The 10375-nt window shown below is 52.5% G+C and overlaps 2 protein-coding genes and 1 non-coding gene across 4 annotated transcripts; 1 reads left to right on the forward strand and 2 right to left on the reverse strand.

Annotated features, from left to right (window-relative positions):
- Positions 1 to 201: 201 nt before the first annotated feature.
- On the forward strand, positions 202 to 4990 carry Gba1 (glucosylceramidase beta 1). Its single transcript, XM_015502779.2, has 11 exons — positions 202 to 394; positions 1002 to 1086; positions 1336 to 1527; positions 1640 to 1786; positions 2061 to 2194; positions 2408 to 2580; positions 2800 to 3037; positions 3350 to 3574; positions 4073 to 4236; positions 4617 to 4733; positions 4821 to 4990. Exons 1-11 carry the CDS (start codon positions 368 to 370, stop codon positions 4924 to 4926), a joined length of 1608 nt encoding a protein of 535 aa, XP_015358265.1. The 5' UTR covers positions 202 to 367; the 3' UTR covers positions 4927 to 4990.
- A 456-nt stretch (positions 4991 to 5446) lies between these two features.
- Positions 5447 to 10367, reverse strand: Mtx1 (metaxin 1). 2 transcript variants are annotated; one of them, XM_015502780.2, is made up of 8 exons: positions 10212 to 10367; positions 9228 to 9297; positions 9018 to 9097; positions 7016 to 7108; positions 6685 to 6867; positions 6486 to 6562; positions 5877 to 6031; positions 5447 to 5792 (listed from the first exon to the last, which is right to left on the reverse strand). In XM_015502780.2, exons 1-8 carry the CDS (start codon positions 10290 to 10292, stop codon positions 5578 to 5580), a joined length of 954 nt encoding a protein of 317 aa, XP_015358266.1. In that variant the 5' UTR covers positions 10293 to 10367; the 3' UTR covers positions 5447 to 5577. The 2 variants fall into 2 exon arrangements, with proteins under 2 accessions (XP_015358266.1, XP_048670697.1); XM_048814740.1 differs by lacking the exon at positions 10212 to 10367 and adding an exon at positions 10002 to 10142.
- Positions 8124 to 8196, reverse strand: Trnaa-ugc. The gene has a single exon. It is a non-coding gene; the product is annotated as a tRNA-Ala (tRNA).
- Positions 10368 to 10375: the final 8 nt, after the last annotated feature.

Genomic DNA, 10375 nt, shown 5'->3' on the forward strand with positions numbered 1-10375 from the left:
AATCTCCCTTCTTTGGGATTTGGGATCCGTTACCCAGTTCTTTACTGAAATCTTTGTTCCAGGCTGTTCTCAGAGTTGTCATACACTCATACCTTCCAGAGTTTTATAAAGTGTATAATCTCAACAGCCCAGAAGTCCACTGCCCATTACAAATATGGCCGTGATTGCCTCATTTCCTGTGTCATGTGATTCTCCCTTAGTCGTCACATGACCCATCCACTTCACGTTGCCGGAATTAACCCGCAGGGCTAGCCCAGTTCCAATAGCTGCAGTAGATAATCTGAATCCTTGTTTTTATTTAGTGGATCCTCTATCCCTCTGAGAGTGTGGAACTCCTGAGGTCTTCTTATCCAGTGACTGTGAGGTGATGGAGTTTTCAAGTCGTTTTAGAGAGGTGAGTGAGCCATGGGTCTCAATTGGTCTTGTCATTGCTTCTGAAATCCTGGCCATCAGGCTGTGGAATTTGATGAATGGCAGACTCTCCTTGAACCCAGGCCATCAGGGTTCTTTGAGAAAAACACATATGGAGGGAGGGGTTGAGGTAGAAATGGGCCGGAAGAGAGTGAAGACAGTCCTTGTTTTTGGTGGGCAAAGAGCTGTCACCAGCAGTCGGATTGCAGGGAGGGCTGCACCCAGGAGTCTGTGGGCCTTGTCCCCTCCTTTTTTTTCTTTTTCTTTTTGGTACTGGGGATTGAACTCAAGGTCACTCGGCCACTGAGCCACATCCCAGCCCTATTTTGTATTTTATTTAGAGACAGGGTCTCACTGAGTTGCTTAGTGACTCGCTTTTGCTGAGGCTGGCTTTGAACTCATGATCCTCCCACCTCAGCCTCCTGAGCCGCTGGGATTACAGCAGTGTTCACCGCACCTGGCTTGGCTTGTCTCCTCCTTAATAAAGGTGGGAGACTAGGCTGGGGGCACCCAGAGGCAGTCAAACTCTGGTGAGTAGCTGACAGGAAGAGAGGGGCTTGCCTTCTAGCCATTTCTCATTCTGTTCTCAGGTGGGCCCCAAGCACCCAGGCAGGGTAATCATGGCTGCCAGCCTCACAGGATTGCTTCTGCTTCAGGCAGTGTCCTGGGCATCAGGTAAGTGAATCCAAGAGGGGAGGATGGCATTGAGGCGCTCCCAGCCTCCTGGTCCTTTGGTAGTCTTCTGGTATGTAGGTGGGAGACTTTCAGAAGGTGCAAGATAAACTCCTGAATGACTGAGGCCAGCCTTGAGGTGGGGGCACAGTGAGGGGATTTTTGAAACTGACATTAATTTCTTAGCCTGCATGTCCATTCTCCTCATCCGCCTCCTTTGGCCTTGCCTCTGCTTGTGCCCCTCCGTTCCAGGTGCCCGCCCCTGCATCCCTAAAAGCTTCGGCTATAGCTCAGTGGTCTGTGTCTGCAATGCCACCTACTGTGACTCCCTTGACCCCCTGACCTTCCCTGCCCTTGGTACCTTCAGCCGCTATGAGAGTACGCGTAGCGGACGTCGGATGGAGTTGAGTACAGGGACCTTCCAGGCCAATCACACAGGCACAGGTAATCACATGCCCTCATCCCCAAGCCAGGCTGGGTCTACCTGGAGCCAAGTCGTAACAGTGGTCACTACTGTTTCTCCCCTGCCTGAAAACCCTTCTTCCCTCTTCTTTAGGGCTGCTACTGACCCTGAAGCCAGAAGAGAAGTTCCAGAGAGTGAAAGGGTTTGGAGGGGCCATGACAGATGCTGCTGCTCTGAACATACTTGCCCTGTCACCCTCTGCCCAGAGTTTGCTGCTCAAATCTTACTTCTCAACAGAAGGTGAAGGGTGGGGAGGGCAAGTGACATTGTGCAATGGACACGTTTGAGTTTTCCTTGTACTTTTTCACCCTTCCCTGACAGTTGGCTCCTCTCTTCATGCCAATGTAAATAAGATTGCCATGTCAATCTCTGCTAAGTGCCTGGGGACTCTCAGGCCGAGAAGGACATGTTTCACCCAGGTGCTGACCTCCAAGGTTCCCAACTTAGGGGCGCAAGTTCCCTTTGGCCCCGTTGATGATCTCAACTTCCATATCTTACTCATCCTTTTCTGCAGGAATTGAGTATAATATCATCCGGGTACCCATGGCCAGCTGTGACTTTTCCATTAGCACCTACACCTACGCCGACACCCCAGATGACTTCCAGTTGCACAACTTCAGCCTTGCAGAAGAAGATATCAAACTCAAGGTGGGCATTCTCACTGTCTCAGGCCCTAAAGATGCATCAATGTCTGGGGGTTGAGAAGGTCCAGCGAGGGCTATCTGCAGACATGGAACCTTCCCCTGCGGTCTGTTTTGTCCTGGGGTGGGAGGTTGGGAGCTGACGGCTGGACCTGATGCACTGGTTGGGCTAGTCTGTGTCCCAGCTCTGGGTGTCTCTCCTCACTACCTTTGTCTTTAGATACCCCTGATTCACCAAGCCCTGAAGTTGGCCCATCGCCCTGTCTCACTCTTCGCCAGTCCCTGGACATCACCCACTTGGCTCAAGACCAATGGGGCAGTGAATGGGAAGGGGTCACTCAAGGGTCACCCAGGGGATATCTACCACCAGACCTGGGCCAAGTACTTTGTCAAGTAAGGGATCATCAAGGCCATGGAGCCTCAACCAACCCACCCTTTGGACACCTTGGTCTATGTTCCAATTCTACCTGCTTCTACTTCCAGATCTGACTCTGCTCAGCTTATATTCCTACCTTCTGGGCCTTGCAGACTCAGGCCTGTTGGTCAGGGTTCTATTCCCCAGGGTCTTGGTCTAATTTCTTGGCCATGATTGCTCATGCCCTTTTTCTCCAGGTTTCTAGATGCCTATGCTGCGTACGGGTTAAAGTTCTGGGCAGTGACGGCTGAGAATGAGCCTTCTGCAGGGCTGATCAGTGGGTACCCCTTCCAATGCCTGGGCTTCACCGCTGAACACCAGCGAGATTTCATTGCCCGTGACTTGGGTCCAACCCTTGCCAACAGTACTCACCGTGATGTCCAGCTGTTCATGCTAGATGATCAACGCCTTTTGCTGCCCCGCTGGGCACAGGTGGTAAGGCCCAATATCTCCATGGGTGTCCCAGTGACCCCCAAATATGCCATCCAAATGATTGGCTCCAAACTTAAGACTGCCTTCCCTGCCCCAACTCTTGACTTCTGTAGTACTCTGGACTGGGTCCAGGTGTCTAGGCCACCAGCCTCATCAGACATCCAGGACCCCGTGGTTGTTCCCTTAATCCCATCTATTTACATTCACCACACCACCCATTTTTCAGGACTCCTAGTTCCTCATCCAGAACCCTCTCTGCAGGGCTCAGTGTCAGTGGCTCCCCTTCCCCAGTTGTCTTTCCCCTTCCCTGTGCAGGTACTGGCAGACCCAGAGGCAGCCAAGTACATCCATGGGATTGCTGTACACTGGTATCTGGACTTCCTGGCTCCAGCAAAATCCACCCTGGGGGCGACACACCGGCTGTTCCCGAACATGACACTCTTTGCCTCAGAGGCCTGTGTGGGCTCCAAGTTCTGGGAGCAGAGTGTGCGCCTAGGCTCCTGGGATCGAGGAATGCAGTACAGTCACAGCATCATCACGGTGAGCCCCTGTCTCCCATCCTGCAAAGCAGACATCTCTAACCCCTTACCAAAGATCGAGAGCCCTCCTTGCCATCTTGCCCTCTGGGGCAATTTTGGGATATTGAGTCTATTCTGCTTTTCCTTCACATCTCATCACCCTTTAGCATATACTCAGGGCCCTGCCTCCAGTTTCTCAGCTTCCTTTGAAATGCCTCCATCTTCATAAACCCTTCTAGTGAGAGAGCCGAGCATGATGGTGCACACCTGTCATACCAGCTACAGGGGAAGCTGAGGCAGGAGGAGGGAAAGTTCAAGGCCACTCTGGAAACTTAGTGAGATAAAATTAGAAGAGTTAGGGTGTAGCTTGGTGGTAGGCTACCCTGGGTTCAATCTCCAGTACTACCCCCTTCGAAACAATTAAGGAGAAAGATTCCCCCCTCATAGGGCTGAGCCACTGAAGGCCCCCAGCTCCCTCTGTGTTGAGCCTTTTTTTCCTTTGCTCTTGTCCTTACTCCAGAACCTCCTTTATCACGTGACTGGCTGGACTGACTGGAACTTTGCCCTGAATCCTGAAGGGGGGCCCAACTGGGTCCGCAACTTTGTGGACAGCCCCATCATTGTAGACATTGCCAAAGATGTGTTTTACAAACAGCCCATGTTCTACCACCTGGGCCACTTCAGGTGAGTACAGGGTGGGTGCCCCCATTCCACACAAGGCCTATCATCACCTGTGCTGGGCTTACATCACTCCATACCAGGAGGGAGCAGGAAGGCGTTTAGGGTGGCAACACTGGGAGAGACACGCCCATCCTCTCTTGCACCATGTAGGCAGGAAGCAACTAGGTGGCATCAGAGACACACACAACCCCTGGGTGCCTGATGCTGGGGCAGGGATGCAGGAGGTCAGGGTCAGGGCCCAGCAGTATAGCTCGAGGCCTATAGAGTTAGGGCAGAGTTTGGGTAGGACTTATGGGTGGGGTGGGGGCTGGGTGGCTGAGTTCTTAGACGAGGGTTTGATGGGTTTGGCTGAGGTCCCTGATGATGCCTGTTCTCACATTTAGCAAGTTCATTCCTGAAGGCTCCCAAAGAGTTGGACTAGTGGCCAGTGAGAAGACCGAGTTGGAAACAGTGGCACTGATGCATCCTGATGGCTCTGCAGTTGTGGTTGTGCTAAACCGGTAAGGGTGAGAGCAGGTCTAGGATTGGCTGGGACCGGTGGTGGGCCTCAGCCGACTCACACTCTCAGCTTCTCCTCTCCTCCCCAGGTCCTCGAAGGATGTGCCTTTTACCATCAAGGATCCTGCCGTGGGCTCCCTGGAGACCATCTCACCTGGCTATTCCATTCATACCTACCTGTGGCGTCGCCAGTGATGGAGCAGATACCCAAGCAAGGACCTGGGTTCAGCATGGGCATTAAAGGGACAGAGTCAGCTTACATGCTGTCTATGGCTAAAGAGGGCACAGCAGGGCTGGGGTGAGCTTATAGTGACGTAAGCCCTTGGGCAGTGGTTTGGGTGACTCACTCTCCTCTCCAGTGGGTGCCAGGGGCTTTAGGCCCCTAGAGAAAGATCAGGAAACCCTAGTGTCCCCCCACTCCGCTCGCTTGTGTTAGGTTATGCTGTGTGCTGGATCCTGTGGAAACTGGGCCTAGACCCAGGGTGAGCTCACTGTCTGTATTAAAACAGATGGAGTGGGAGTTAGGGAAAGGAGAGACTAGGAAAGCTAGACCCAAGCTAGGTACTATTTGTCTTTCCTGGAGATGCAAGAGTGAGCCGGTGCAGAAGCACTGTCAGCCTTAGGGCAGGAGCCAAGAGCCGTGGGTAGACTCAAGCACCCAGATGCTCCCATGGCACATGTTAGGAAAATGGACTTCCCTTAAAGGAGAGAATGATTGCAGTCAGTGTGAGCAGCTTTATTCTTGGGGGCAGTAACCCATTTCTGGCTATACCAATAGTGGGGAGGCTAAGGGGCCTCTGGAATGCATGATAGTAGAAAAATCAGTCCTAGGAACATGAGGACAAATCATTCCTCTTCATCCTCCTCAGCCATGCCCAGGGCCCGGCTGCCTGGGGTGCGGGCAGGCGTTGCCCTCTGGATGGAAACAATGCCACTGAGCAAAGCATAGCCCACCATGGCTGCCAGGCCTGCCAGCACAGACAGTATCTGGTTCCGACGCCGATATGGCTCCTCCTCAGTCTCTGGGCCTCCTGGTGTCTGGTGTGGGGGTGGCACCTCAGCTGAAGGGAAGAGGAGGAAGGTGGGCAGGGGATCCTGGATCCCGGCCCCCTCTTCCAGGGTTGTTCCTCCCATCTGCCCCTTACCTCCGTCCCAGGGAAAGTAGAGGCTGAGGATGTGGGCACAATAGGCACAGAGGTTATGCAGCCCCCGCAAGTGGGCCTGCAGCTTCCCACTGGGCAGCTTGGCTTGCAGCAGCAGGGCCAAGTGGCTAAAGACAAAGGCATCCAGGGAGGCGGGGCTGGAGCAGAGGAAGAAGGTGAGATGGAGGGGGACCACCGGACAAAGGGGTCAAAATGGAGCTAGAGGAAGAGTCAGCCTTGGAAAGTGGGCTCTGGGAAGCAGGGAGGCCACCACAGGAGGCCAGGACACAAAGTTCTAGACCTGGGAATGGGGAGGGTTCCCCAGGTGGCGCCAGCCTGGCCCTGAATGGGGCTCTATCCCTGGGCTGCATAAAGGGCACATTGAGTGCCCTACAGCCCTGCCGGCCCCTCCTGTGCCTGGCTGTCCTCCCACCCCACCCTCCTATACCACTGAGGAGGCTTCAGCCCCACACACAGCCCTACTATCACCAGAGCCAGTGTCTGTCCTGAGGATCTCTTGGCCAGAGCCGGAGCCCATGCCAGCCCTAGCCCCAGCCCCAGCCTCTACATCTTCTTCTAAGCCACCCATTACACCATTGGAATCAGACTCACGCGTCTCCAAAGAAGAACTTCTGAGAGCCCAGGCGCTGAGAGAGAAGGGTCAGGCACTCCCCAGCTTCTTGGTACAGCTATAGGGAGAACACAGGTAGGCTGCAGCTGTGGAAACCACTACCTCCCCTCCTGGGCACTCCCTTCCTGGCCATCGTCCTTGGGGTTCATGTCATACAACAGCCCCTTATCCCAGAGCTACCTCCTTCTCCAGTTCTTCCTCGTTCTCAGGTCTGTGCTCCCCACATAGCAGCTGTAGCCGCTCCGTGTACTGCCGCTGCATGCGGCCAGGCAGGAAGAAGTTGAGGGGAAAGGGCATTGCCTCTGCATACCACTTCCGGGTCACTTCCACATAGTTCTTGGTGTCTATCCAAAAAGTATGTATCTGGATTGGGTAAGCAAGAAGGAAAAGGAAGGCTAAACCAACGCACCGTCCTGACTCAGCCCATGCTGCTCTGTGTCTCCGTGTGGGTGTGGCATGACCACCTCCCCCACAAGGCCACACTAGTGCTAGGAGATCTGGGCGCACTCACCAGCACTGGGAGCAGCTTTTCCTCTAGGAGAGACATGAAGGCCAGGGTGTCTGCCCCTTGCCGGGCTGACAGATCGTAATCGGCATTGTACTTCTGTTGAAGAAATACCCATGAGGCAGACACTGGGGGGTTGCATGGGTACTTCCCAAAGAGGGAAGGGATGGTACCCTCCCTCACTGGCCTCTGAGTGTAGTGAGGTACAACGAGGAGCTTTTCCCACTGAGGCCCCCTTGCCTGGGCCCAGCCGGTAGCCTGTTGCTGTTGGCAGAAAGCCTGGGCCTTGGAGCCTGCTGGCCGTCAAGGTCCTGCGCCCATTGGGGGGAGGAAGGAAGGCCCAGCCACAAACTAGGAGCAGCTCCCAGAATTTCCACGGAAAGCTGGCAGCACGCCTGCTGACGACAACTTTCTAACAGCAACCTCACCGAACCAGACACCACAAAGCTAGCCGAGTGGAGATCAGATGCAGGTTGGCCTTAGCCCATGCCTCAGGAATAGGGGATGCCATTCCACACTCCCTGGACCCAGCGAGCTCATCATGCTCAGCACCCCCTGGCTTGTTCCCTCACAGCCCAGCTTTGACTATTTCTTCCACTTCACTCCATGGCCTTGGAACCACCACCACCACATACGCATTCCACCCGCTCCCCCAGGTCTAACCTGCTCTGCCTTCCCAAGCTTCAGCCTCTAATCACCCCCCTCCACATCCTGAGTAAACTTTGTCCCTGCATACCCTCTTGTGCATGATCCTTAAATCTCTCTGACCTCAGTATCTCCCCTGTGGAATCAGGGTAGTAATCTCTTTCTCTCATATGGTTATTAGGAAATAATTCAGGAGAAAACTCTTGGAATCTGGAAAAGCTCTGTTCATACATAAGGAATCACGGCAGTGGCCCAGGCCCTGACAGGAAATTTGGCTTTTATCTAGATCTTATTTCTCCAAGCCTCTCAAGCTTCCACTCATTCCCCAACAATTTGCCTGAGAAAGTACAAATGAGAAAGAGGGTCCCATTTCTGACAATGTGTTCTATGTGGAACCAGGCTAGAACTCTTGTAAGAGCATGCTTATTAAATCCTCTAGATGTTTTGTGGGTTTTTTTTTTTTTTTTTTTGGTGGTGCTGGGGATTGAACCCAGGGCATTGTGCATGCAAGGCAAGCACTCTACCAACTGAGCTACATCCCCAGCCCCAATCCTCCAGTTTTATAAATAAGAAGCTTTCAGATCAAGAGTCAATGACAGAGTAAGAGTAAAGAACACAGCCTAAAACTCCCACTCTTTTTTTCCCATTCAGTACTGGGAATTTCAACCCAGGGGCAATCTACCACTGAGTTATACCCCTGGCCCTTTTATTTATTTATCTATTTATTGCAGCATTGGGGATTGAACCCAGGATCTTATGTATGTTAGGTAAAGCACTCTTCCACTGAGCAAAATCCCCAGCTTATTTTTTATATTGAGTCAGGATCTTGCTGAATTGCCCAGGTTGACCCTGCACCTATGAAACTCCTGCCTTGACCTCTTGAGTTGCTAAGATAACAGGCCTGTCACTGCACCCAGTTTCTTATTCTTCTTGCAATATTCTAATTCCCTGTCCTGACTCCAAGCCTTGTTCATCCTAAGCCCCATATCTAGCCCAAACTAGTGCTTGAAAACAGAGAAGTAACCCTTAGAAGTACTTTTGAGTCCCACTTTTGAGGACCTCATCAGAGCCAAATGCTACTCTCTTTTCTCTTCCATGTGTTATCAGTCTATGCCTCTCTCCCTCCCTGCCCAGTTTGCAGAAGGAACTATGCCCCTGGATGGTCCCATGGTGCTCTGGGCTTAATCTCTGTTTTTACTACATCACAGTGACAATGTGTATGTCTTCCTCATCAGAATGTGTGCTCCTTGATGCTCTGGGTCATCTGTGTTGAGGTTGGCATATGTCTGGTGCTCAATAAATTAATATTGCACTGAACTGACTGAACTTCTCTCACTTGCAGACCCCCATTCAAGCCACCTACCTCTTTTCGAAGGTGGGTGATGATCTTGTGTGGTACCGAGATGACTTCTCCATGAGTGGTCCGAAGGGCAGGCAGAGTTCCTGACATTGAGAAAGAAGTATGCCCACCAGATCCTTAGCTGCTTATTCATATGTATTTGTATTACATTACTGCCTGTTTCCTGCTCCTCCCCTTGCACACTCCCTTCCTTATCCCCTAGGGACTGGATACCTGAAGGACTTCGCCAAGGGTTGGCGATCTTGTGTACCTTGAGTGGAGCACCAGTAAATCTGGCATAAGTCTGCAGGGAAGGAATCAGAAAGCACCGAGTTCAGGCCCATGGCCTCACGGGGGAACCAAGAACAGAGCTGTTCACAGAATACCATATGGGCCATGCCCTATGCTTAGCACCTTTGTAAAAAAAAAGAGGTAGTCATTACTATTTTACAATTAGGTAAAACAGAGCTCAGAGTATGGACATGTGGATGATTACAAGTCAGTTAGGAAAATCCTTCCCTCTATCTCCCTTCTTGCATCAATCTGATAGACACTTATCCTTGGAAGATTCTAAATAGTATCCCTCTTCTTGGAAGCATAGACCACATCCTTCTTGGTGGTCTCTTTCTACCCACATATCTTACGTTTTACGACAGAATATTTTATTAAACTTATTTCCTTTCTGCCAATAACTTGAAGGGAGTGGCCAAGTCTTATTTCTTTGCATGGCAATGTTATGCGTTTGGAAGAAGTCTAATACATGCTTTTAAAATCACAAAGTAAATGAGTGTAATGAACCAAGTCTGTCTGATTCCAAAACTCTACAGTCTGGCTGTGGGCTGTCGGGACCCACAAGCAATAAATGCTGTTTAGAGAAAGAGGGAGAAAGGGGGACTGAAAAGACAGGAATGGAAAGCTGAAGATCCCAGAGATCGTTCGGAAGGGATTGCCCCAAGGTCACACAGCCAGAGGATGGATAAACAAGGACTGGACCCCATCTCCTGAACCCTCAATCAGGCCTCTTTCCATTGCAACAGGAATCCTAGGCGACTGTGGCGTGGGGCGCTGAGCCCACATCGGCCAAGTACGCTCTTTGACTCAGTTTCCCGCACGGCGCCCCAAACTGGCGAGCCCTGGCCAGGTTCGGACGCTGGGCTAGTTCGGGCCCCCTCCCCACTCTTCAAGGGCGCAGCAGAGGGCGCCGGCGCCACTCCTCACCAGCACAGCCAGGCTATCCAGGTCCACTGACGGCAACCCCCAGCCCCCTGACCAGCAGAACAGCTCCATGGGCGCCGCCATCTTGCACGCCCTCTGTCCCGGAAGCACCTCCCCGGGAGCTTCTGCCCTCCCCTGCCCGGACCCGCCCCCCGCCGCCCCTCCGG

Source organism: Marmota marmota, unplaced genomic scaffold (assembly GCF_001458135.2).
Source record: "Marmota marmota marmota unplaced genomic scaffold, marMar, whole genome shotgun sequence".
Taxonomy (NCBI): domain Eukaryota; kingdom Metazoa; phylum Chordata; class Mammalia; order Rodentia; family Sciuridae; genus Marmota; species Marmota marmota.

Bases quoted from the DNA above. Each gene is read 5' to 3' on its own strand.
- Gba1 (XM_015502779.2), top strand. From the start codon at position 368: ATGGAGTTTTCAAGTCGTTTTAGAGAG. The intron at 395-1,001 runs GTGAGTGAGCCA...TTCTGTTCTCAG, and splicing joins TTTCAAGTCGTTTTAGAGAG to GTGGGCCCCAAGCACCCAGG. The intron at 1,787-2,060 runs GTGAAGGGTGGG...CCTTTTCTGCAG, and splicing joins ATCTTACTTCTCAACAGAAG to GAATTGAGTATAATATCATC.
- Mtx1 (XM_015502780.2), bottom strand. From the start codon at position 10,292: ATGGCGGCGCCCATGGAGCTGTTCTGCTGGTCAGGGGGCTGGGGGTTG. The intron at 9,298-10,211 runs GTGAGGAGTGGC...CCTTCCCTGCAG, and splicing joins TGGATAGCCTGGCTGTGCTG to ACTTATGCCAGATTTACTGG. The intron at 7,109-9,017 runs GTAGGTGGCTTG...TTTCTTCAACAG, and splicing joins TCACCCACCTTCGAAAAGAG to AAGTACAATGCCGATTACGA.